This window comes from Canis lupus, chromosome 16 (genome assembly GCF_048164855.1).
Source record: "Canis lupus baileyi chromosome 16, mCanLup2.hap1, whole genome shotgun sequence".
Classification (NCBI taxonomy): Eukaryota; Metazoa; Chordata; class Mammalia; order Carnivora; family Canidae; genus Canis; species Canis lupus.
Genome location: NC_132853.1, coordinates 34,272,741 through 34,299,438, shown reverse-complemented (window position 1 = coordinate 34,299,438; position 26,698 = coordinate 34,272,741). Strand labels below are relative to the sequence as shown.

The 26,698-nt window shown below is 37.0% G+C and overlaps 1 protein-coding gene and 1 pseudogene across 13 annotated transcripts in view; one reads left to right on the top strand and one right to left on the bottom strand.

Annotated features, from left to right (window-relative positions):
- Positions 1 to 26,698, bottom strand: part of SPAG9 (sperm associated antigen 9) — a 145,930-nt gene that overhangs the window by 26,096 nt on the left and 93,136 nt on the right. For 7 of the 13 annotated variants that reach the window (XM_072780018.1, XM_072780021.1, XM_072780022.1 and 4 more), the window contains 12 exons: positions 26,477 to 26,576; positions 20,147 to 20,268; positions 13,374 to 13,431; positions 12,205 to 12,357; positions 11,679 to 11,730; positions 9,333 to 9,463; positions 6,682 to 6,738; positions 5,330 to 5,503; positions 4,227 to 4,356; positions 1,650 to 1,739; positions 905 to 1,072; positions 101 to 272 (listed from right to left, as the gene is read on the bottom strand). In XM_072780018.1, the coding sequence (XP_072636119.1) occupies positions 101 to 272; positions 905 to 1,072; positions 1,650 to 1,739; positions 4,227 to 4,356; positions 5,330 to 5,503; positions 6,682 to 6,738; positions 9,333 to 9,463; positions 11,679 to 11,730; positions 12,205 to 12,357; positions 13,374 to 13,431; positions 20,147 to 20,268; positions 26,477 to 26,576 (1,407 nt within the window). Of the gene's footprint in view, positions 1 to 100; positions 273 to 904; positions 1,073 to 1,649; positions 1,740 to 4,226; positions 4,357 to 5,329; positions 5,504 to 6,681; positions 6,739 to 9,332; positions 9,464 to 11,678; positions 11,731 to 12,204; positions 12,358 to 13,373; positions 13,432 to 15,149; positions 15,162 to 20,146; positions 20,269 to 26,476; positions 26,577 to 26,698 lie in introns of all 13 variants that reach the window. The other 6 variants (XM_072780017.1, XM_072780019.1, XM_072780020.1 and 3 more) reach the window with 1 other exon arrangement.
- LOC140606514 (copper transport protein ATOX1 pseudogene) lies at positions 24,499 to 24,678 on the top strand (annotated as a pseudogene).

The window sequence follows — 26,698 nt, the reverse complement described above, 5'->3', positions numbered from 1 at the left end:
CCATGAGAGCAATGCATAACTGTACCTCCAGTAAACAAATCAGTTTCTGCCAGTTAAAAGGTGTAGATGGTAGGAAGAGAGGGACGTGGCCTCCTCTTACCTGGTACACTTGCTATACACAGAACATGAGAGTTGCAAACAGTGAAACTGTCTAGGATGTTGCCTGGTTGAATAGCATCGATGATGATAACTTTTGTAGCTGAATGAGTGCTGGTACAGATCCAGACGAGACTGGATAATTCTTCTTGATTTTTTAACTCCTTCTGTTGTTCCTACGTATACAAAGTAAGAAATATGAAAAAAATTTTAAAGATTTTATTTATTTATTCATGACAGAGAGAGAGAGAGAGAGAGAGAAAGGCAGAGACACAGGCAGAGGGAGAAGCAGGCTCCATGCAGGAAGCCTGATGTGGGACTCAATCCTGGGACTCCAGGATCATGCCCTGGGATCAAGGCAGGCGCTAAACCACTAAGTCACCCAGGGATTCCCGAAATATGAATATTTAAAATGATATGTATATTCACATTTTCATAAGGCTGTGCTTAACAGTAAAGCATTTATTTTCAGGTTATTTGAAAGGCTAAAAATACAACCACCTTTTGGTATTAATTAGTAAACTAAAAAATAGCAGTTAGAGAAAATGAGTGATAAAAATGTTCTGTATTTCGATTGTGATGGTTCTTAAATAGATGCATACATTTGCCAAAACTCTTTGAACTGTACCCATTCCAAGTGTATATATCTTATCATATATAAAATATGCCTAAGTAAAATGGATCTAAAAAAGAGAGAGCATGAGGAGTAAGAAAAGGCATAATAATCCCAAATAGAAAGAAGTTGGACCAGAAGTTAGTTTTGGACCAAAAAGCTAAAACCAGGTGAAATGTTAGTGCACACACTTACCTTAAGTTCCTGGTCTAACTTGTCTAAACTACTCTGTGATGCACTTCGCTGTTTACTGCCTTCTGTATCCAAACCAGCAACATCCTTGTAAAATACACTTGCTCCAACAACAGACCCACCATCTCTGGTCTTCCCACCTGATAAATTGACTCCAACTGCACACCACAGCTTTTTGATTTTATTAAAAAAAAAAAAAAAAAAAAAAATTAGGTCATTTTCTCTCTAAAAATGTTTAGAAATTTTCACATTTCTTTAAAAATATAATGATCATGAATATAGGTCTGTTTGTTCCTTTGTTTCTTTTAAGTAAATTCTATCCCCAATGTGGAGCTCAACCCTGAGATTAAGAGTTGCATGTTCTGCTGACTCAGACAGGCACTTCATGAATACAGGTCTTTAATATTCAAAGTATACCAGTTTACTTGCTTTTTAATTTTTTTAAAAAATATTTTATTTATTTATTTGAGAGAGAGAGTGCACGAGTGGGGGGCGGCAGGGACAGCAGACTGCCCTGCCAAGCAGGAAGCCTGATTCGGGGCTCAATTCCAGGACTCCAGGATCATGACCTGAGCGAAAGGCAGACACTCAACCACTGAGCCACCCAGGCTCCCCCAGTATCCCAGTTTAAAATTACAAAATAAACAATAACTTCATCCACAAAAGTAGAATTTAAACTTTTTGATTTTAGAAAGAAAAACCACCCAGAGTTTAAGAAATATTTCCTTTAACTTCAAAAGTAACTTACTTTCATTGATGTATCTTTTTCATCTAGAGGTCTGAGATAGACAGGCACAGGTAGATTTTTCATCTTATTTTCCCCTTGGCCATTGGTTACCTAGTAATTAGGGAGGGGAGAGAAAAAGACACATTGGTAAGTCTCATCAAAAGTGAACTCACAAAACCACTGAGCCATGGGCAAGCACTGCTGGTACATGTTTAATGTTTGAAATCATGTTCAAGTTAATTTTGTTATTCTTATTTGAAAATTAAGCAGGAAGTCAAGTGGCAGTTAGAACCAATAAACAAGATACTATGGGAGCTCATAAGGGACACACTACTTCAAAAAAAAAAAAAAAGAGATACACTACTTCATGTACATTTTGGTTTACGTGTGTGTGTGTGTGTGTGTGTATACACATGTGCTGAGTCTTTTATGGATAGGGAATATGGAAGTAAACAAGTAAAGTTCCTGCAAACCTGAAATGAGGTTTAAGTCAACAGTTTGAAAGGCTACAATGACAATGGTTTTTTAAAACTTCTAAAAACCAGAGGTGGTTTTCTTGGGTACCTAGGTGGCGCAGTCAGTTACGGGATCAACTGGATTTTGGCTCAGGTAATGATCTCAGGGTCCTGGGACTGAGCACTGCATCAGACTCCCCGCTCAGCCGGGAGTCTGCCTGTCTCCCTCTCCTTCTGCCCCTCTCCCCTTCTGTGCATGTTTTCTCCCTCTTTCTCTCCCTCCTTCACTCTCTCTCTGAAATAAATAAATAAAACTTTAAAAAAGGATTTTTTTTTAAATGAAATCTTTAAATATTAAAATGGAGCAGGATACACATGCAACTCAATAGCAAAAGCAAACAAACAAATGGATTAAAAAATAGGCAAAGGTTCTAAACAAACATTTTTTCAAAGAAGATACAGACAGCCAACAGGTACATGAAAAGATGCTCAATATCACTAATCATCAGTGAAATGCAAATCAAAACCACAATGAGATACCACCTCACACCTGTCAGAACTGCTATTTTCAAAAAGACAGTAAGTGAGGATATGGAGAAAAGGAAACCCTTATGCATGGATAGTGGGAATGTAAACTGGTGCAACCACTATGGACAAAAAATAAAAAATAGGGATGCCTGGCTCATTTAGTTAGTAGAACTCTGGACTCTTGATCTCAGGTCATGAGTTCAAGCCCCACTTTGGGCATAGAGACGACTTTTAAAAAAAATTAAAAATAGACTACTATTCGATCCAGCAATTCCACTCCTGGGTATTTATCTGGAGAAAGCAAAAACATTAACTTGAAATGATAGATGTTCTATGTTCTCTGCATTCACTGTAGCCAAGACATGGAAACAACCTAAGTGTCCATTAATAAGTAAATGTAAGGTAAATGTGGTATATAAATACAACAGAATATTATTCAGCCATTAAAAAGAATAGTAGGGGATCCCTAGGTGGCTTGGGGGTTTAGTGCCTGCCTTTGGCCCAGGGCGTGATCCTGGTGTTGGGATCGAGTCCCACATCAGGCTCCCTGGATGGAGCCTGCTTCTGCCTTTGCCTGTGTCTCTGCCTCTCTCTCTCTCATGAATAAATAAATAAAATCTTAAAAAAAAAAAAAAAAAGAATAGTAGCTTTCTATCTTCGACAACATGGATGGAACTTGAGAGCATTATGTTAAATAAATTCAGACAGGGAAAAACAAATACCATATAATCTCACTTATATGTGGAATCTTAAACAAACATACAAAGCTCATAAACAGGGGATCCCTGGGTGGCTCAGCAGTTTAGGCCTGCCAATGGCTCAGGGCGTGATCCTGGAGTCCCGGGATCGAGTCCCGCATCGGGCTCCCTGCATGAAGCCTGCTTCTCCCTCTGCCTGTGTCTCTGCTCCCCCACGCCCCCTGTCTGTGTACCTTTCATGAATAAATAATAAAATCTTTAAAAAAAAACAAAACAAAAAACAAAGTTCATAAACACAGAATAAACTGGTGGCCACTAGAGGCAGGAGTGAGAAGTAGATGAAGTGGTTCGTAAAGGAGGTCAAGAGGTACAAAACTTCCAGTTATAAAATAAGTCATGGAGATGTAATGTACAGCATGGCAACTATAATTAACAATATTACACTGCATATTTAAAGTTGTTAAGAGAGTAAAACTTAAAAGTTCTAACTACAAGAAAAAAAAATCTGTAACCATGTTCAGCGATATTAACTATATTTACTGTGATTTATTTCACAATATATAAAAATATCAAATTATTATGTTGTATACCTGAAATTAATATAATACTGTATGTCAATTATACCACACTAAAAATAAAATAAAACAAAACAAGAAACAAACCAGTAGATTATCTCAAGTCCATGCACTTGGTAAACCCCCCGTTGACCCTTCTCCCTCCTCACAGACTCAGGCATTTCTTTTGAACTCTGGGGCTCTAGAAAACAGCTACCCTCAACCACTACCCTCAACCCTTCTCTAAATGTGTGCCAAGTCCACGAGCAGGTTTGATACAGGTATTTTGATTCCTCCATGCCCAGGCATACACCCTTCCCCTAGCACTTCCCACTAGATGCTCGTATCATGTTCACATCTTACCTGTTTGTACTTTTGAGGCAGACTCCAGCCAAAAGCCTGCACTCTACCATCTTCTTTCTGAACGTGTGCCTTTACCTGACGATACTGTTCTCTCTTTTGTTCTCTGCGTGAGGCTAAACTAGCTTCAGTTCTAAAAGGCAAAGAAATTTCCCTTTTTAATTAAGGGACTATAACAACAGTATATCTCACCTTTCTCGCTAAGAGAGCAAAAATAACAACAAAAAAATCGCACAATTTCAGTTTAGTTTAGTTCAGAGTTCTGCCTTTCTAAGAAGTGTTATACTAACGCTGGCCTTTTAGAGTTGTGCAGTAGGTAAAGTGTTCAAGCTTTAACAGATTAGCAAGCAGCATATCTTATGTTGAATCATTAGCCATCAAATTTCTATCAGGTTTCAGATTTTGGCCATATGAAAGGGAAAATTCTTAAATATTTTTAGTTCCTCCTTTTTTGTTCATTCAACAAATATTTAGTGAGAATTTTCTAAAGCCAGGGAATGTGCTAGAAGTGATTAAAGATCAATAAATCAGTATCTTCTTAGGAAGATAATAAAGGTTAATTTCTGGACCCCATGATTTGTTTCAGAAGACAAAAATGCAAACTGACTTGCTGTGTCTGTCATAGTTAACAAATCTTCCTGTGTGTCAGACAGTTTACAAACTGTATGTAGTTTAACCCTTGTGCCTCTGAGTCCGGTTATCATACTCAATTTACAGGCAGAGAAGCTGGGACTGAGAGGTTAGCTTGTCCATGTTCATGTACTCAAGGAGCAGCAGAGTCAGGAGGCAAAATCAACTTCTGATGCCAAAGGAAATGTTCAAACATTTAGGATAAAAGCTTACGTAGGCCTTTAATATTTTACTAATATTTACCAGTGTTAGCAACAAGGAGACATTTTAAAACAACTTCTGTTTATGAAACTGTGAGATGTAATTTTCATAAAAGGTATTGACTACAAGTAATCTACTTAAAGGTAGGCAGCCATGTTACAGAAATAGTTTCTTTATAGACTTATGTGAACCTTATAGCTGACCTGATAAAGGGCAAGAATATTCTGAACTGTTAACTTATTTAGAGCATAATCACTAGTTTAGAAAATACTTACTCTTCGCTTAGGAAATCAAAGGCTTTGGATTTATCCCCAGGGAGCTGAGATAAGGTGCTGCTTCTTTTCTTGACAGAAGGAGTAACATGAGAGGTGGGTGCATTGTATTTCAAATTAACAGGTGGTTCAGGCTTCTTAGTTGTATTACTTGAGGAGCTGAAAAGTCGGCTGAAACTAAAAAGAGAAGAGTGAGAGTGAGAGCGAGAAAGTGCATGTGCAAGAGAGACCGTTATTACATGAAGTAATCCATAAATTTCCACAAATTCCACAGTGCTTTTACAAGGCAATGAGTTAGAAACTGGCATAAAGATTTTTTGTAGTCTTACACTGCAGCCTTAGCAATAGTTCACAGCCAAACTCAGACATTCAGTTAAGAAACTATTGCTTAGAATGGCAGATCCTTGCATTTTAATTAGCAATTCACACAATGAAAGGAAGACTCTCAGGACGCCTGGGTGGCTCAGCGGTTGAGCGGTAAAGCGTCTGACTCTGGCTCAGGGTGTGACCCTGGAGTCCTACATGGAGTCCCACATCTACCTGTGTCTCTACCTCTCTCTCTCTCTGTCTCTCATGAATAAATAAAATGCTTAAAAAAAAAAAAGAAAGGAAGACTCTCTTAAGTACAGGGAACTTCTTGTAATGAAGAAATAACATGGGTCCTAGCTCCTGCTTGATAAGTAGTTGTGTTAAACAGCAAGATTATAGCCGCATGGTTTGAACACAAGCTTAGTTAGCCAGTTCTAAAAGTAGTAGTAAAGTACTGGAACACATATTACCATTTTAACATACATCCTGTACATTTTTTATTAAGCTCAATTTATATGTCTACCTTTACAACCACTTAAAAGAATTAACACTTCTATTAAACAGCTGATTCACCAAAAGGGGTAAGTTTTAAGTACAGTAAATACACAGTTCTTCTGGCATGAACATAATTCAAGTCTGAAACACATAAATACACACACTACTCAAACCTATAGACACTGACTTTCTAAGCTTTACTTTGTAAAGCTCCTTACAATCAGACAACCAGTGAATCCATGTAACTTATGTACTGAGGACCCAGGTAATCATCGACTCTATGAATAATTCCCCATAATTTTTAATTAATTTAGTGAAGATTCTACCAAGTGCATAACCAACAGGATGCAGCTTACGACAGCATATGTTTGTCCTCAAGAGTAGCCTTACCGAGCTGGCACACTACATATCAAAGAGAAAAAATTCAATTTAGCCATATATTCCAAATTTTAAAAAGAAAGGAGACACAAAATCATTCTTAGAAATAAATTTTGACTGTAATCTTGTCTCAAAGTGCTCCCTGCTGTCTTTATGTGTTGTTAGATACTTACAATTGCCAAATGCTTGACCTTTTTTTTTCCTGCATGGCTGGATTCTCTCTTGATGCACTATATTTAAAAAGAAAAAGAAAGAAAAAAATGTCTTATTAGTGAGGTGTTTTAGCTTTCTGTCTGGAGAACAGGGGATCCAAGTTCACAGGATACACAAAAGAGAATCAACAAATTCAGTAAACAGCTGTTTTGACCTATCGTGTGTCAGTCAGCCTGTAAAGGCTATACAACTAAGATAAATAAAACACCATCCATCCATCAAAGAGTTCAGTCCACTGGCAGAGACAAGATTGTTATCTGTACTGAATGGACAGCCAACATGCCTGAATGTAAATATTAAAAAAAATTTTAGGGACGCCTGGGTGGCTCAGTGGTTGAGCGTCTGCCTGGAGTCCCAGGATCAAGTACCACATCAGGCTCCCTGCGAGGAACCTGCTTCTCCCCCTTCCTGTATGTGCCTTTCTCTGTCTGTCATGAATAAATAAATACAATCTTAAAAAAAATTTTATTGCGGAGATATCCTCCAATTCTCCCTTTTATCAAAATACTGTCCTGTGAATCCTTATCTTTACATAAAGGTCTCTATTGCACTCATGCTCCAGCTCTCACAAAACAGCCTGGAACTTTACTGCTCAGGTCCTTTTTCACAGGACTAAAAACTTTCCCATTACTGAAAAGATTACCAGAGAAGAGGATAAACTAGATTGGTCATTTCAGAAAATAAGGCAAGGCACTCCAAACTTATTTAGTAAGGTGGTAAGGATGCTGCTCTATCAAAGCTCACTTTTCACATTTTTTTTTTAAGAACTAAATTGAAAACATCTTTTAATTCAATGAAGAAGTTAAAAGTGAGGCACCACGTCTTTTCACTTGTGGACTACCACATGGCTGCTAGAATTAAAAGTAGCAATGTGGGATCCCTGGGTGGCGCAGCGGTTTGGCGCCTGCCTTTGGCCCAGGGCGCGATCCTGGAGAGCCGGGATCGAATCCCACGTCGGGCTCCCGGTGCATGGAGCCTGCTTCTCCCTCTGCCTCTCTCTCTCTCTCTCTCTCTGTGACTATCATAAATAAATAAAGAAAAAATATTAAAAAAAAAAAAAAAAGTAGCAATGAAAAAAAGTGGAGCCCGCTGGGGAGCCTGGGAGGCATAGTCAGTTGAGCATCTGACTCTTGGGTTTGGCTCAAGTCATGATCTCAGTGTTGTGTGATTGAGCCCCATGCTGGCTCCAAGCAGGATGTGGAGTTTGCTTGAGATTCTCTCTCCCTCTCTCTGCCCCTCTGGCTCATGTTCTCTTTCTAAAATAAATAAATCTTAAAGAAAAAAATGGAGGGCAGCCCGGGTGGCTCAGCGGTTTAGCGCTGCCTTCAGCCCAGGGCATGATCCTGGAGACCCGGGATCAAGTCCCATGTCAGACTCCCTGCATGAAGCCTGCTTCTCCCTCTGCCTGTGTCTCTGCCTCTCTGCCCCCACCCTGTACGACTCTCATGAATAAATAAAAAAATAAAACCTTTAAAAAAAATGGAGCCTCTCTCTATACCTCAATTTTTAAAAAAGACTATCTATCTATTTATTTATTTGAAAGAGAGAGTGGGGGAGGGCGAGAGGAAGAGAGTTGCAGGCGGGAGGGGCGGGGGTGGATGTCCAGCAGAGCGCAGAGCCCAATAACATAGCCTGATCTCACCATCCTAAGATCATGACCTGAGCTGAAGTCAAGAGTTGGAGGCTTAACCAACTGAGCCACCAAGGTGTTCCTCCTTCAATTTTTAAAACATTTATTATTTATTTAATAGCTATTAAATATTTAAGGACAAACTGCTTAGTACATTAGTTTCTTTGATCAATTTAATGAAGATTAGAATACTCATCCCTTCTTAGCAGCAATTACAAGTTTAGCAAATTATAAATGTGCTATACAAAGTACTTTCATTCTAGAATGACACTGCTAAAGGACATATAAACTGTTAAGTAATGTGATCAAAAGAAGTAAAAGTTGGAGGTTAAAAAATATGTTCATAAGCTTTAAAACAACATGTCAGTGTATGTGTACTGTTATTGGTAAATCTGAGGTAGGAATCCAAACTCAAAAATACGGGCAAATTAGGGGGCAACTAGTCCACAAACTTCTCATGAGCGCTTCCTAAATTAAAGTAAGGAGCACTATTACTGAGAATATGGCCATTAGATGGCAGCATCAGGTGAGAGCTAAGATCCAATCAATAAAGATGTCAATGGAATGTACATTTTGCATGAATAGCCAGGAAGGAGGGGAAATCAGATGAGTATTTTACAGAAAGACAAGGAGTAAAAATGATTTTGTTTCCTGGGTGGCACATGAAATTTTTATCTTTTCCTAACATTACTGTAAAAGTAGTGTCAATTTCTATATTCTTTTGAAAAATGACCATCATTCCTAAGTAGTAACAATTCCCTTTTAGAGGTCATAGGAACATTCTCCAAGGGCCCTTTGCCCAAAAGGCACCCATTTTGATCACATTCTGTCCATATTCCTAGTGTTACTTTAGAAAGTATTTCCTAATAAACAGAATAAGAGGTTTGGATCCCCAAGGCAGGGCTCTGGTTCTGAGTAAAGGAATGTTCAAACCTAGGAAACAAAACTAGAAAAGCACCAAGAGGCACTTCTCCTACAAACCGAATCATCTCTGTCCATCGAACAGCTTCCTGAAGCTCCATCAATCTCTCTTTGTATTGGTTTCTCTCCATTAGAACGCGGGCCATTTCTACCCTAGTAAACCGCTTCCTTTGGGCTGTGGGAATATCACTCTGTAACAAAAAGAATGCTGCAGATCACTCTGGGAGCCTATTATTTGTTTTTGGTGTTATGTTAAACTTAAGCAAAATCTTAAAGCTTTGAAATGCTTCTTAATTTCTAATCTACTGGAACATTTAAAGAAAAATAACCTTATAAAAATAAAATCACCAAAGAGATTTAAATAATTACTTATGACTGAAAAGAGGCAAACAATTAAATTTCCGAATAGAAATATAGATATTTGAACATACTACAAAGGAAATAAGAACACTGTAGATTCTGAGCTAAAACCAAAGGAGATTAAAGAAGTTATTAACCTATCTATACAGATTTAACATGCTCCCTGGAAACGTTCCTCTAAAACATTTTTTAAAGTTACATGCTAATTATTCAGCAATTTGTTACAAGTTAGTTCTGAAAGGGGTTCATTTATCTCAAACTACCCATCATCTACATATATTGGCTAGGTACAAGGCGCCCAACTCTTAAGAGTCACTAAAGCCCCAAAAGAAATACAAGCTGGAGACAAGTATATTAACTAGAATTCTTCTTAGGGAGGGTAAAGGACATAAGCACGGTAAGACCCAAAAGCATGCTCAAGTCACCTTCCTTCTACTGCAATTCCTAAATGCTTTTCTGGGGAGGACGACTGGTTTAACTGTAGAGCTTTTGTTTTGCTGATGGGTGGGACAGTTAAGAAAGACGCTGAGTTTAGACCTTGGTGACCACTTCCTTTGTTTTCCTACTACAAACTTTGCCTCTCCTTTAAACAGAAGTCAAACAACAGAGGCTTCAGGGATTCTGCAGCACAGCAATCACATTCCTAAGTACCAGGAGACTTGCACTATAATGTTCCTTAACAACAGCATTGTTTGTGGTAGTAAAAAGCTGAAAATAACCTAAATATCCATTAATAGGAAAACAGATATATAAATTATAATATATTCATACAATGAGCAGTGAACCTGAATAACTTCCAGCACTATACTACAACATAGGTGAATCTCAAAAACATAATGCTGAATATAAGAAGTAAATCTCCAAGTATGAAATAAAAAACAAGGAAAATGAAACCATATTTTGTAGGGATACATATATGTGTGATATAAAATTATTTTTAAAAAACTTTTTGTAAATTAATCTCTACACTCAATGTGGGGCTTGAACTCATGACTCTAAGATCAAGAGTCACACGCTCTACCAACTAAGCCAACCAGGTGCCCTGATAAAATCATTTTTTTTGAAAGGTAAGAAAATGATAAATATAGGATAGTGGTCTCCTCTGGAGGGGAGAAGCATAGGGTGGCTTCAGTGTTTGATAATGTTCTAGTTCTTAGGTGATGGGTTCATTCTGTTAAATTATTATGTTCAAAACTTACATATATTACACATATATTTTTGGTAGGTATCAAGTATTATACATTAAAAAAAGAGCAATATAGCAGGAGTATTAAGTAATCATTTTGTACAGGGTACCCACATATCTCAAGTCTGATGCTTGGGGCAGCCCGGGTGGCTCAGTGGTTTAGCGCCTGCCTTCAGCCCAGGGCCTGATCCTGGGGACCCAGATCGAGTCCCGCATCAGACTCCCCGCATGAAGCCTGTTTCTCCTTCTGCCTGTGTCTCTGCCTCTCTCTGTGTGTCTCTCATGAATAAATAAATAAAATCTTTAAAAAAAAAAAAAAAAAAAGAATAGTCTTTAAAAAAAAAAAAGTCTGATGGTTGACCAGCAAACCTCTGTTACAGGAATGATAATCTAGCTACCAAAAGAACTACCACTATGCTAATTATATTGACAAGAAACTCATTTAGTCTTGTATTTACATATGTTGAAAACAATATAAGCTGACTGCCTACAACTAAAGTTCTAGAATTCATCTTTTTATGTTTAATACTATAAGTAACTTTTATTATTAAGCTTTCATATTTCTAAGTGAAAATTTGAGATAAAACAAACAGTAATAAAACCCACAATGTTTCGGCTGGTCCTTGAGCTTGAACATGCAAACAGAGGTCACACCACAGAGCCATAAAAAAAATGGCACACCACATGTAGCCAGAAAGCTTAGCCTCTGGATATCATGTGGGAGCATGAGCTATCCTATTTATGACCACAAACAGATCTTCTGACTTCCTTTCTATAATGCTGTATCCAAAGCTTAATTAGCAAGATTTTCTTAAAAACCAAAATGCAGTAAGAAAAAAAATCTGAAATCATAAACCTACATCATCATCATCTTTTGCTTTTTGCCGTGCATCTTCGGCTTCTGCGCGAGCTCTAGTGGGGAAGAAACCAGAATATGTTATTTGAGTTCATCTTTTCAAGGAATGAAAGGGTATATCAAAAATTTTAATCAACACTAAATAATTATTTTTCTTTCCAAAGTATTTAGCTGCCTTCACTTAGGGGAACATTAGTGTAGCACTGTTCTCAGAAAAAAACAGGTATTAAAGAAAGCTGGGTGAAGGGAAAAAATGTTTCTAATTTCTGTATTAGCAAATTTTAGAATGGTTCTACTAACTTTTTTCATATTATGACAGCCACAAAAAGTGACAATGATGACACTGGGTCAGAGAAGGGGCATGCTCACAGTGGAATCAGCACCCGGCACTTGGCCCCCTTCCAGGCCACTCGTGCTCCTTGCCTCTTAAGAGTTATGGACAGAGAGGCCGACATCAGGGTGATACCTGAGACCCTTTCTGGCACCCTGGCGAAGACAGTTGGGTTCAGAAGACCACAGAGAAAACTTACTTCCTAAGCTCCTCCTCCAGCTCCTTATTCTTCTCCTCTAGCTTCAGCTTGGCTTGTTTTACAGCCTCCAGCTCCCCCTGCAGCACATCCTTCTCACAGGTCAGCTCATCCACCTTTGCTATCAAATCATTCTTCACTACATTCAAAGCATGTCTAAGAAACACATATTGCACATATATCGTTACAAATGAATACTCTTTCAACCTGTTCTCTTTCAGACTAAAGGAACTACACTGTCAAAGCTGAATAACTGAATATTTTAAAGAGATTCCACCCGGTATTGTTTGTAGATCAAGATAAAAAAAAAACACAATCATGCAAGTTTTCACTCTTCCACTTAACCGAAGAATAAGCTAAGCAAAACAGACCACCAACTAATAAAAATGTCAAAATTAACTAAGATTAAACTTTTACAAAACAGCATCCATAAGGATACTGTTGTTAAATTCTGAGGAAAAAAATCACCTAATCAATAAAGTAAAATTTATCTTTCAATTTACCTTTTAATAACTGATGAGTAAAAAGTCTAAACCTGGGGGAAAAAAACTGGAAAAAAAATTCTAAGATCTAGTTCTTTTGGGTACAGATGGGCATGGTATCTCATCACTGCATTCTATTTTGGATCTACCCAGATGTTCCAAAGTTGCTCTGGCACAGCAAATTAACAAAGGGACCTGGACTGCTTTCCACAGGACTCAGGACCTGCCCCACTAAACCAGACTCCAATATGTTTGAGGGCCTAAGACCCCACAAATTATACCTGAAAATCGACAACTATAGAGGAGAGCTGGGTTGGGTATAGATCAAAATATTTATGTAGAAATAAAGAAACCCCAGGAGAAAATAAAATGGGCATTCCAGGGGAGGGAGCCAAAAAAGCACATGACAAATCCAGAAGGTTAAGAGACACAAATACTTGTAGAGTGGAAAGAAGATGAAAATCTGTTTTTGCAAAAAATAAAACAGAGCAACAAAACCTATCCATCAGTGAAATCGGGTCCCACTGCCCATTTGCTTATGCATGTGTGCACACAGCAAACACACAGGGAGGGGAACAAGATAAGGTAGCTCAACGGCAGTCGCATGCTGTGTTATATTAAATATTGTCACTGACTCAGATGAGAAAATTCAATATCTTGTGTTCCTTTTAAAATTTTGTATATACTTACTTGGTTTCCAACAGTTGTGTATTTTCTAATATAAGATTCTCAACTTCACGACCCATTCCTATCAAAAAAAAAAAAAAAAGCTTTCAAAAAATTATTAAAAATTATATAAACTGGTATTATATAAACTAGAGCCTCAAATTTTAATTTATAAATTTTATCTGTCCTTTAGTAACCTTATTTTTGTCTATAATTTCATTTCATATATCTACTTATATAGGTTGTAGAATTATAAATGATTATCTATCACAAAACAAAACTAAAGATTGTTAGCCAATTCTTTGTAACTTAGTCTATATTTTGTTTCTCATAGATAATATTTCAAAATGATCAAGACTTTTCTGCCAAATATTCTAAAAAGCAGCAGTAAAATGTTTAGAGGAAGAAAAGAGTAAGCATTAATACAGATCAAAAATCATTTGCAAATCACAGCTGGTATTGTAGGCTTTTGCCTAAAAATTAAGTGTTACTAAGAAAGAACAGGCAGAAACAAGGCCAAAGAAAGACGGAACCCCAATGCAGATGAAACCTTACCAAAGAAATTATGGTCTTAAAGCCCATGCATTCCATGTAAAGCAAAAACAAAGAACAAGAAATGTTTTATGTAAGAAACAGCATGAAAATAGATTATTAATCTGTAAAGCTTTATGCATGATATGAAATACATCTGGAATCAGTGTTATGATTTAATGCATAATGATGTGCGAAAGACAGAAATTAAGATGATTTCCTTCATTCCTAAGGGATGATCTTCGATATGTTATACCTTAAAAAAATGCTTTACCAATTCTTTTGCACAATGAAACTGAATGATTAGATTGAAAATCCCACATCAATAATATAAAGTTTCTCTCAAAGTGCCACCTCTGAAATGATAATGTTTAGTTATTACTTTACAGAATCCTGTTTAATAACTTAATGAGGACTGTAATATAGGCAGAGCACTCAAAGCAAGATTCAATGCAATGATCTTTAGGGAGAAGAAAGTTATTTAATTTGCCACTTATAAGAAACTGAAGAAATAAAACAACATCTAGGGAATGTATCTCAAAAAACTACAATGACAAAAAAGCAAAAAACAAAGCAAAGCAAAAGACTCAGCATTCACTTATCCTAAGCTAATTAGAAAACCGCATATAATGGAAGAAGTAGTATTAATATAACCCAGCTATACAGGAAGGAAAAATCCTAAGAAAACTACATAAGGAAAAGGAGTTATCATGTCCCTTGATTTTTTAAAAAGCAGTATTTCAAATGACTTAAAGATAATTTAAAACCAACCTAGGAATGCTAAAAATTCAATGCTCACACATGAACTCATATTTTGTCTATATTATCATTTTCTCAAATATTCTCAAAGATCAGGGTACTTCTCCATGAAGAATTAAATATGAGAAATAGTAGCTTATTTAATCATCTATGTATTCTCCAGAAGGTAAAAATAAAGACAAACTAAAATGGTTTTCAAATTACAATTCCAAATGAATTTTGGCAAGATATGCTGAAATATTTGCTGTCGACTAATGTTAACTTTCAATAAAGCTATACAGTCAGAAGAAATTGAGTCTAGATTGGTTGAAAAAAGCTTACGTAATGACTATGTTTGTTATAAACTCTCAAGCATGTAGGGAGATAAGCATAAAAGCTGAAAATATATGGAAGGCAAAAAAAAAAAAGTTGAGCAGAAAAAAAATGATGAGAAAGCATTACATGAGAATAGCAGCCAAGAACACCTTGCTTAAAAAGCAGTAATATTAAAGTATTTAAAAGCATACACACCAGAATATTCCCCTGGGTAAGCAGCCCAAGAGAAAAATGAATGAGAATCACAATTAGATTGTTTCCAGAAAGCAAGATCTACGCTCATTAATTTCAATGAGAGAGAGGAGACAATAAAATTTAAAAGATGTAGAGAAACCATTAACTAAACACAGTAAAGTGTAAGTATTATAAATAAGAAAAAAATCTGAAATATGTACTACATGGGAATCATATCTAATGTAGTTTCTAAAATTTACACATTCTCAGTGTTCTCTCAAAATCTCATGTATAAATTTAATATATGATCAGTTGGATTGTCCAAAATTTTCACTTTGAAATGTATTGATAAAAGCTAACTCATAACCATAAGAAAAACATAACTTGAAGTGGCTGCATTTCTATTCAAGGTTTCAACCAAATATAAATTTATTAGGTCTAACATATTTGAAAACTTCACCTATTAAAACATGTAAAAATTGCCTGGCAGATTTTAAAATCATAGAAGTCTCATTTGGATTTTAGCATCAATCCTCAAGTTAGCTCCATAGTTGGGCCTCCAAATTATCTGTTAACCCCTTGAGAAAGTATGCACAATTTTGTCTACCTGTACATGCATTTTTCCAAAAATACACTGCTTTCTTACAAATTCTCCCATAAAGGAGTTTTAATCCTAAAAGGTGAAGAATCACAGAATTAGAGGTGAAATAAAGCCATAAGAACTATTCTGGGGCAGCCCAGGTGGCTCAGCGGTTTAGCGCTGCCTTCAGCCCAGGGCCTGATCCTGGAGTCCTGGGATCGAGTCCCACGTTGGGCTCCCTGCATGGAGCCTGCTTCTCCCTCTGCCTGTGTCTCTGCCTCTCTCTCTCTCTCTCTCTCTCTCTCTCTGTCTCTCATGAATAAATAAATAAAATCTTTAGAAAAAAAAAAAAAAAAGAACTATTCTGTTTAGCGGTCCATTCACTTAATCACTGTGCTATGGTGCTCAAGACTCCATATGAGCAAAGGACAAAGTTGTCTTGACATTGAGCTTATAGCCTACCCAGGGAGATGAGTATGTATAAAATCACAGTGAAGTATAAAGAGTGGCATAATAAAGAAAACAAGTGCCACAAGAATACATTTCCAGGACAACTAAGCTTTAACTAGGGGATCAAGACAGAATTCCAATAGGAGGATATGCCATTTAAATAGAGGCAAGGAGATATATAAAGAGTTACATATACAATTTTTTTTTTTTTTTTTTTTTTTAAGAAAAGGAGTAAACAATCCATGGTGATTGGTTCTGAGGGAAAAAGGAGAGATTCTGAACAGAGAATTGAGTGGACGGTGAGGCATTCACTGAGACAGTATGGTGCTGGACCAAGAACAGCCTTGAACAGGACAACGAACATGATAAACTGACCTTTAGACACATTAAGGGTAAAGCCCCACAAATCATCTTAAGTATGTCTCATGGAGTGTTTGGAAATAATAGTCTGTGGCACTAGAAAAAGATCTTGGAAAGTGATAAAAACTGTGAAGCAATTATCCACAAAAGCCAAGAAACAAGAGCAAATAAGATTTCCCAAACAAAGAAGCAGGCCTGGGATACTGATATCCTGAAAGATGGGCAGAAAAAGAGGATCCTGCAAAGAAGACTGAAAAAGAAGAATCAGAGGTAGGAAAGTCTGCTATCACAGAAATCCAACAAAGATGGTGTTAAAGACAAAAGGTTATCTGAAGAGTTCTATGAAAAGAGTATAGAAGGAACCGCTGAATATAGCAAAAAAGAAGGTGGTTTCACACAAGAGGAGTGCAGGGAATAATCCCACACAGACTACCGGGGGATGAGATGCAAGTGGGAAAGGGAAATCCTGGCAGTTAAAAGCAGCTTTACTTTCAAGAAGTCTGCTTTGTTCACTGATGTATCACAAGCATCTAGAATAGTGTCAGACACAGAAGAGATATCTCTTTGATAGTGCTGCAAAAAGGTGTGACCAGAAATGGAACCTAAGTGAGTGATAGGGCATGAAGGTACTGAAGATGGAGGGTTAGAAGGGGGCAGTGCTTTCACTTTTAAATGGAAAACACCTGGGCAGCCCTGGTGGCTCAGCGGTTTAGCGCCACCTTCAGCATGGGGTGTGATCCTGGAGACCTGGGATTGAGTCCCACGTCGGGCTCCCTGCATGGAGCCTGCTTCTCCCTCTGCCTGTGTCTCTGCCTCTCTCTCTCTGTCTGTCATGAATAAATAAATAAATAAAATCTTTAAAAAAAATTAAATGGAAAACATCTGAACATGTTTAAATGATAATAGAAGAAGTAAAGACAGTGAAGTTGAAAATACAGAAGGATAATCAAGAGAAAGAAAAAAACCCCAAGAGTAGGATGTGCAATTTCCAAGTTCTTGAGTGTGGCTGTGGAAAGTACATGACTAAAGTGAATGGAAAAAGGACTGACAAAAATAAGAAAGTCAAAGGACAAGGACAAATGGAGTGGGGAGGGGTTTACCTCTTTTAAATTGCTAAAATCTGGGGAAAAAATAATCTAAGTGTGGAGTATATGCATAATGATTACAAAAATTTATATCCTTGAACAAGAGAAGAGTTTTAGAATAATATAGTAATTGAGAAAATGAATAATGAGTTATAGAAATGGGTTGCATACTTATTTATCAACCCAAAGTCAATTAAAGAACTTTGGGAAACAATTTTTTTAGTTTCACTATATTCCATTTAATATTACACTTCAATTGCTATCATGAAATTGTATAGAAGATAAGCCAGGGAACAAATATGAGCCTAGGAAATTTCATTTACCATCTTCGATCAAAAGGTATTCACGTAGGCATAAGTCACTACACTCAAGGTATTAGAGTAAAATCTTCTAATCTGGAACATTCTAGAGATAAATATATCATTATCTGCAAAAGGGAAAAGACACTAGTTTACAGTCTATTTCTTATTTTCAAAGTAGAAAGAAACCCACAGTATCAGGATTTTGCTTTTAACCTATTCATTATGCTTAATTTTCTGACTTAAAGAATGGAAGCTTTCAGAAAATACCTGATTTTAAAAGACTACAATTATTTCTAAGTACTCTGTGGCTTCTTAACTTTTACAAAAAGGAATGTTTGAGACCACCAACCTCAAAAATTATATTATTCAATATTGGATTATGAGTAGCAGGGTATACAAACTGCATTACAAATACTTCATTCTAGTTAAATACAAAGTTGCAACATGAAGGAACTTTCTGGGGACGTATATTGCTTCTAGTAGTGATTATACAACTCTATGCTTTGGCAAAAGTAAAAAAATTCATCATAAAGAGTGAATTTTATTGTATATAAATTTGAATGCAAATTTAAACACAAAAATTCTTCTAACATTTTTTGCATCTATCCTTCAATTTTGCCAGGGACTCAGTTTCTTAAACGGAACTTTTCATTCATAATTTAAAGTTAACTAAATTTAAAGTGTAAGTTAAAATGTAAAAATGGGGTGTTTCTTAAGAATTAATCTTTAGCCCTCCTTGAGAAATGCAAACTCATTCAATTGCTTCCAATACTTTACTTAGACTTTAACAGTGGGAGTTTATGTCTAATTTAAAAAGTTTTACTTATAATAAACTTTCAATCTCTCTTACTAGATAGACTATGAGTTCCATTTAGACAGAACTTATATTTCCTTCAAAAAATACTTCATACTTTGAAGAATATAATGGTAATCAATAAATTTAACCCAAATTAATGCAAGTAATCCCACCCCATATTCGCAAAAATTAACAAACAGCACCTTCTGAGAACACTGTAGTCTGAATTATAATGTCAATAATAGATACAAAAATTTTTAAAGACCAGTTTCTATTCCAAAGGCATAGGTTTTTTAATACAATAAGGCTTTCAATTTCTGTAAGATTGTAAGTTAAAAGAAAGGCAAGCCAAAACTAATTGACATATGTAATTATTGTTGAAAGAGACTTCAGAGATTCCCCTAGAGAAGAAGTCTATCCATTCTTTCTGTAAAGTGTCAGATAGTGAATATTTTAAGTCTTTGGAAGTCATATGATCTCTGTTATAGACTACTTAATTCTGCTGTTGGGCGCAAAACCAACTATAGACAATAAGTAAATAAATGAGATGGGCTGTATTCCAATAAAGCTTTATTTGAACACAGAAGAGATGAGCTGAATTTGGACCCATGAGCCACAGTTTGCTCAACCCAAGAACTAGAATCCAACTCCTTCATTTTATCAAAGAAACTAAGGCCGGGAGAGGTTAACTACTTGGCAAAGGTTATCAGATAAATAATGGAACAGTCAAATGCAGTATTCTTTTTCAAACCAGGTATCTTCTATAACACAAACTCTAAAATGATTACATTTCCAAACAGTTAGAATATGTTGTGAAATCACAAATAAATAAATAAATAAATAGACCCCAAGTATTATATTTTCTTATCTAATTAAGGTCAATAGAATTTAAAGAAGTCTACCTAAGCCAGGAACTAACTACCTATTAATCTATACATCTACACATCCACACACCTGGATGCACACACACTCATATATATATATAAAAAAATCACTGTGCTCCTTCTTCTTTTTTTTTTTTTTGATCACTGTGCTCCTTATGTGAAATACTTATTATATTAAGTATATTAAAGAATATAATATATTCTTAATATTAAATATTAAACACATGTTTAATAAAATGTGCTGTATGATTTTCAAAATACAAATTAAAGTACAATTCAATTTGAGGGATATCCATGCACAAAGATACTTTCATTTAAAACCTGTGATCTCTATAAAATCTTTATAAATAAATAAATAAATAAATAAATAAATAAATAAATAAATAAAATAAAATAAAATAAAATAAAACTTGTGATCTCAAAGACTACGTTCCTATTTATTACCTGAAAGTACAATAACTGTGCTACTGAGCAGCAGTTAGGGACACTTTAAAGGAATTTTCAATTAAATCACTTAAAAAACTATTACAGTATGATACTTCTTCAGATAAGCTATCATACCTAGTAAATCTGCTCCTTCATCCACATCTCCAATTAGGCCTGAGCCAGCTGAAGACAGTTCTTCAAAGAGAGATTCTGTATTGCGATCAAAAGCTTTGTTCTCTATGCCTTTGGTGGGAGTGCTATGCAACAGAAAAAAAATCAACAAATATTACAGGCTTTTTCAAAAGTGTAAAGTGAATACAATAGGCAAATAATTGTCTCCTGTAATTTGCATTTAATACAAAATGTAATTTTAAAAGATTTTTAAAAGGTTTCCTAAAAAATTACCATTAAACTCCACAGAAAGAACTGTTGAAGAAAATATAGAATGTTTATTTTTGGTCAGATCTCAGTAAACACAAACAATAAATGATAGCTAACAGAGCACTACTCTTCATTATATTAGACACTGTACAAGCACTTTACCTAGTTTACCTTACTGAATCCTCACACGGACTTAAAGGAGGTGCTATTATCCCAATTTTATAGAAGAGGAAACTAAAGAGATTAAGGAATTCACCAAGGTCATCCAGCAAATGAGTCAAAGAGGCAGGATTCAAACCCTGCACACAGTCAGGCTTCAGAATCCATGATATTAACTACCATGTTAATAGGTTGTCTAGATATAAACTGGCATGGCCATTTTGTTTTTCTTTTAAGGGCAATTACAGTAACTGTTAAAATAAAGAATACAAATACTTATATAGAAGAAGCTTTATAATATGGGATATGGAAGGAAATGGGGATATGTGTATGTTTGTGCTTTCATATTATATTAATAGAAAATAGTTGGGGCACCTCGGTGGCAGAGTCAGTTAAGCATCCAATTCTTAGTTTCGGCTCTGATAGTGATCTCAGGGTTGTGGGATTGACCCCCACGTGGACTCTGTACTCAGGATGGAGTCTGCTTAGGACTCTCTCTCCCTCTCCCCCTCCTGCTAGTGCGCACTCTCTCGCGTGCACGCGCGTTCTCTCTCTCTCTCTCATGTGTGTTCTCTCACTCAGCTCTGTCTAAAATAAATAAATAAATCTTTTTAAAAAATTTCCATAGGATTTCCAGTTAAACTTAGTGGACTAAACATAGTTATTTACCGCCCAATAGGACATAGGCAATAGAAAAAGAAATTACAGCAGATGAATTGTGAACAAAATTCTGTAAGATGGAATACAGGCAAACAAAACTGATCTGACAGACCAGAAAAGGCTGAAATGTCAGCACTGAGGTTGAGGGAGGAGCTCAGTATACTGCCAGAATCTCTGAAGGAGGAATTGAAGGAACCAGCAATCTATAGAGAGATGCATGCAGGGGTGCCTGGTGGCTCAGGAGGTTAAACATCTGCCTTTAAGCTCAGGTCATGATCCCAGAGTCCTAGAATCAAGCCCTGCATTGGGCTCTCTGCTCAGCAAGGGTATGCTTCTCCCTCTCCCTCTGTGCTCGCCACTCTCTCTCTCTCACTCAAGCAAATAAAATCTTAAAAATAAAGAAAAAAGAAAAAGAAAGATACATGTAAAGGGGAAACATAAAACAGAAGGTTAGGATGAAAAACAACAGAAAGACAGCACAAGAAGCAGTATGAGTGCGATCCAATCCTCCAGAACAGAGATCTCCCTCCCCACAGCATTGCTCCCTAAACAATGGAAGCCATGTTTAAGTGTTAAAAGCAGGAAACCAGAGTATCTGCATTACTTACCTAAGTACCAGCAAAACAGCCATGGAGCACCAAACTTTTAAAGAAGGCCTTTATTATAAAATAAAGAGTCTAAAAACAAATGGACTATAACAGAGGCACTCAGAGCAAAAGGAGACAATGCAAGCAGCAGAAGAAATTAAAAAAAAACACACAACTTTTTTTTTTTTCAGAATAAACATTGTGTACATAAAAAAAAATAGGATGTTATAAAGAGTAATTCTAAAAACTTTTAGGGGGAAAAGAAATCAACTATTCACTGAGTAACTTCTATGCACTTAGAAATACTAAGACTAGGGATCCCTGGGTGGCGCAGCGGTTTAGCGCCTGCCTTTGGCCCAGGGCGCGATCCTGGAGACCCGGGACTGAATCCCACATCGGGCTCCCGGTGCATGGAGCCTGCTTCTCCCTCTGCCTGTGTCTCTGCCTCTCTCTCTCTCTCTCTGTGATTATCATAAAAAAAAAAAACAAAAAAAAAGAAAGAAATACTAAGACTTTGTCTCTGCTTTTAGGTGGTGACTAGGCAGTGTTTGATAAATAAAGGTTTTTTAATAAGAAAAAAATACTTTTAGGGGAAAAGAAAAAAAATCAATGAGGGCTGAAAGATAAAATTGAAGAAATCATCCCAAAATTAGAACAAAAACAGAAGGGGGAGGGTGGAATTATAAAGGTTAGTCCAGACTGCTCAAAATCCACCTAACAGATATTCCAGAAAGAGAGAGGAAGAGACAACAGTAAGGAGAAATAAGAAAATTCCTCAGAACTGGGAGATAATGAATTTCCAGATGAAAAGATTTACCATATACAAGAAGATACAAGGAAGATCCCTACGTCAAACACATGATGAATGTATTTTTAAAGCGGGGGAGGGCACATATCAGGGATAAAGTGAAGATCCTAAAAAGCTTCCAGAGAAAATAAACAAAAAAGCAAGAATCCAAATGGCCAACTCTTCAAACTCAACATGATTATGAACAATGTCTTCACAATTCTGATGGAAAACTTTTGAAGATTTTCCAACCTAGAATTCTGTTAGCCAAACTATCAATCGTGTTTTCAAATGACATTTGTCATATTCAAGTTCTCCAAAAATTTACTTCCTGGGACAGCCCAGGTGGCCCAGCGGTTTAGCGCCACCTTCAGCCCGGGGCGTAATCCTAGAGACCCGGGATCAAGTCCCACGTCAGGCTCCCTGCATGGAGCCTGCATCTCCCTCTGCCTGGGTCTCTGCCTCTCTGTCTCTCATGAATAAATATATAAAATCTTAAAAAAGATATTTTTTTTACTTTCCATGCAGCCTTTGCCCAGAAAGCTAGTAAGAATATTTTTGTCAAGGGGCAGATGGGTGGCTCAGTCAGTTGAGCATCCAACTCCTGATTTTGGCTCAGGTCATGATCTTCAGGTCATGAGATCAAGACCCACATCAGGCTCTGTGCTGGGCATGAAGTCTGCTTGAGATTCTTTCCCTCCCCCCCTCCCCCTGCTCACACGTGCTCTCTCTTAAATCAAGAAATCTTAAAAAAAAAAAAAAAAAAGAAAAAGGAATATGTTCTGTCAAAACAAAGGCATACATCAATAAACAAAGCACACCTAGGTGGTGCAGTCAGTTAAGCTTCGATCTTGGTTTTGGCTCACTGGCTCACGTTGTTATCTCAGGGTCCTGAGATCAAGCCCCATGCGGAGCTCTGTGCTCAGCACGGAGTCTGAGATTCTCTCTCCCTCTGTTTCTGCCCCTCCCTCTCTGCCCCTCCTGTACTCTCTCTCTAAAATAAACAAATCTTAGAAGGAAAAGAAAGAAGCAGCAGCAGCAAGATGCCCTCTGTTTCTGCCCCTCCCTCTCTGCCCCTCCTGTACTCTCTCTCTCTAAAATAAATAAACAAATCTTAGAAGGAAAAGAAAGAAGCAGCAGCAGCAAGATGATCTCGGATGCAGGAAACAGAAGATATGACAGAGGACAGAAGTGACAAGAATTCCCAGTATGAAAGTGAGGGCAAATGCCAGGACCAGAACCCATGAGAGCCTAGACTAGAGAATGGGAATAGAAGACGCCAGGAGACAGAGCGCCAGGAAACTGGCTTTATATTTGGCCATTTTGAAAGTGCTTATATTTATGATTCGCAAGGTATCTGTCCATGAACTTGCAATAGATATGTAGAAGCCTAAGCAAATAAAATGAAACAAAAATCTACCATGTTTTACTAATTCTAGAAAAGTAAAGTTGCAAAAGATAGGAAAAATAATCACAGTATATTCTGTGACTAAGCTATGATCAATATTTACTGTCATAATGATTTTAAAAATGAATGTTCATGTAACACAAACTGAGAATTATATTGAGAGGATAAAAGGAGGGATGGTGGTTTAAGGAACTATATCCTTGTCGTCTTCTACTATAAAGTCAACAGCCAGTATCACAACTTTTCTAAAACCAGGGTTCCTCATTTGATCCACAGAATACAGAAAATGATTTGAGGGACTATTTTCTCAATTCTAGAGGCACAGGAGTGTAGCTAATTCATTATATACAAGGATGCCTTAGGGCAGGACTTAATTTTCTCACAGAATCCCAGCTGAGAAACAGAAGAAGCAAGGAAAAGAGCATAAGGATGTGGTTTAGATACTTGAAGAAAAATAGCAGAAGAGAACGAAGATGTGACTGCTGCCGCCACCACATCCACAGTCATGCTGAAGCACGAGTTCTCTGTGGACACAACTTGTGAAAGCAGCTCTAAAGTGGTCCGCCAGGTGCTCAACAAGCTGGGAGGAGAGGAGTCTGACATTGACCTGCCCAACAAGAAGGTTTGCTTCAATTCTGAGCACAACATGGACACTCTGCTGGAGAACTTGGAGAAAACAGGATAGGCTGTTTCCTACCTCAGCCCCAAGTAGCAAGGGCCTGGAAACCTGGGCCCAGGATGGACCAAAGGGGGCAGGATGCTGATCTTTTCTTGCCTTCCAAACAGTCCTGGGGCCCAACAGTCCTGCTCAGCGATGGGGGTTCCTGCACAGACCTTTCTTTAGCCTGCTGACCCTCCCCAGCTTCCCTGCAATAAAGCTGAGCTGCTATTGTTGGGGCAAAAAAGAAAACAAAGAAGCGATAGACACTGACTATTGGGAATGGGAATGAAGGGTGGATAGGGTAAGAGACTACTACTGCCCTTCATATTTTGTATTATTCCCATTTGACCTTAATACTATATATGCATTAATTAGTCTGATAAAAATATACTTTTTAAAATTTTTAAAGAGGTTCAGAATGCAAACAGAAACTGCTAATCTCCTTAGGCTTAAGAGAGGACAGATAAAAAGCAAATTTCACTTTTTACATTCTGCATTGTTTACATTTTTTTGTTTAAGAGAGCATCTGTGCGAGTGGTGGGGGGAAGAGATGGGGGAGAGAGAGAATCCCAAGTAGGCTCCATGCCCAGCGCAGAGACCACAGAGACCAAGGGGGGTTCAATCTCACAACCCTGATATCATGACCTGGGCTGAAATCAGGAGTCGGAAAATTAACTGACTGTGTCACCCAGGCATCCCTGCATTGTTTACATTTTTAAATAAATAATAAAGAAAAAAATGTTTTCATAGGACATGGCCTTCAACATCAGAGAGTCCTAGACCTAATGCCAGCTCCAATCGCTAACTTGGAAATCTTGGACAAATTACTACACATTTCTGAGCTTCCTTATCTGTACAATGGGGATGAAGACACTGACTTCATAAGGTTGTAATTCAACTTATATTAAACGATGATGACCATAGTACTATCTAACCTTTATTAAACTGGGCCCACTGCCAATAATTCAACATACATTGATTCATTTACTCACAATCATCTGAGGTATTATCATAATTCCCTCCTATGGAGGAGAATATATACCTCAGATTCAAATCCAAGGCAGTATTTGAACCCACATAGTCTTACCTTACGTTCATGCTTTTAACCATGACTGCAGTGGTAAGTGGTGTGTATTTTTATGGTCATTTATTTTTAAAGGACAAATGTAATGGAAGAAATTAAAAGGAAGGGAGTAGGTCCTGTGTAACATTCTTGAACATCTATATGCTTTAGATTACCTTGATTAAGATGATACATAACAATTCTCTTCCTGCCACTAAACAGCCTTCCCATGTAAAACGAGACTAATTTTTTCCAATAATGAGATCATTACACTTTGGGTTTTCTGTTGTTTTTTTTTGAGTAGGCTCCACATCCAAGTTGGGGCTTGAACTCATAACCCTGAGATCAAGAGTCATATGCTCTACTGAGGCAGCCAGGCACCTGACATCATTACAGTTTTGAAGGGAGTATGTACACTTCTTCCTGATTTGGGGGAAAGAACAGTTTTCTCAAATTGTTACTTCTCATACTCCTGTTTCTATGTTTCCTCAAATTCCAGAAAGTACTGGTTATCCCTTGGGCTATTTTTTTCCCCTATCCTTCCATATGCTTCTAATCCCTGATGTAGCAAAGGAACATTTCATAAAACATTTAAACCAAGTATAATGTCTAGTTTCAAAAATGGAAACTGAAATATAGTACCAACATTTCCTCAGCAAAACATCTGAATGTCCTTCTCTCTGAGACCAGAGAACAATAGTATGCTTCTGAGAGAGGGGAAAGGAAGTATAAAATGCCTTACTTTGACACTAATAGTACCTTGAGCCTTTATATCCACTGAGATCTTTGTCCATATCCAACTCAGGAGTGGATTCAATGATTGCTTGAACTTCTGACTTCTCTTCATTTTCAGCAGAGCCTTAGGAAAAGGACAAGATGATACAAATAATGCATATATTACATACTGCCCCTAATAGGAGAAACCTATTGCTTCAGTGGTTATAAATACATCATTTGATCAGAAAAACATTTTAAGGAGTA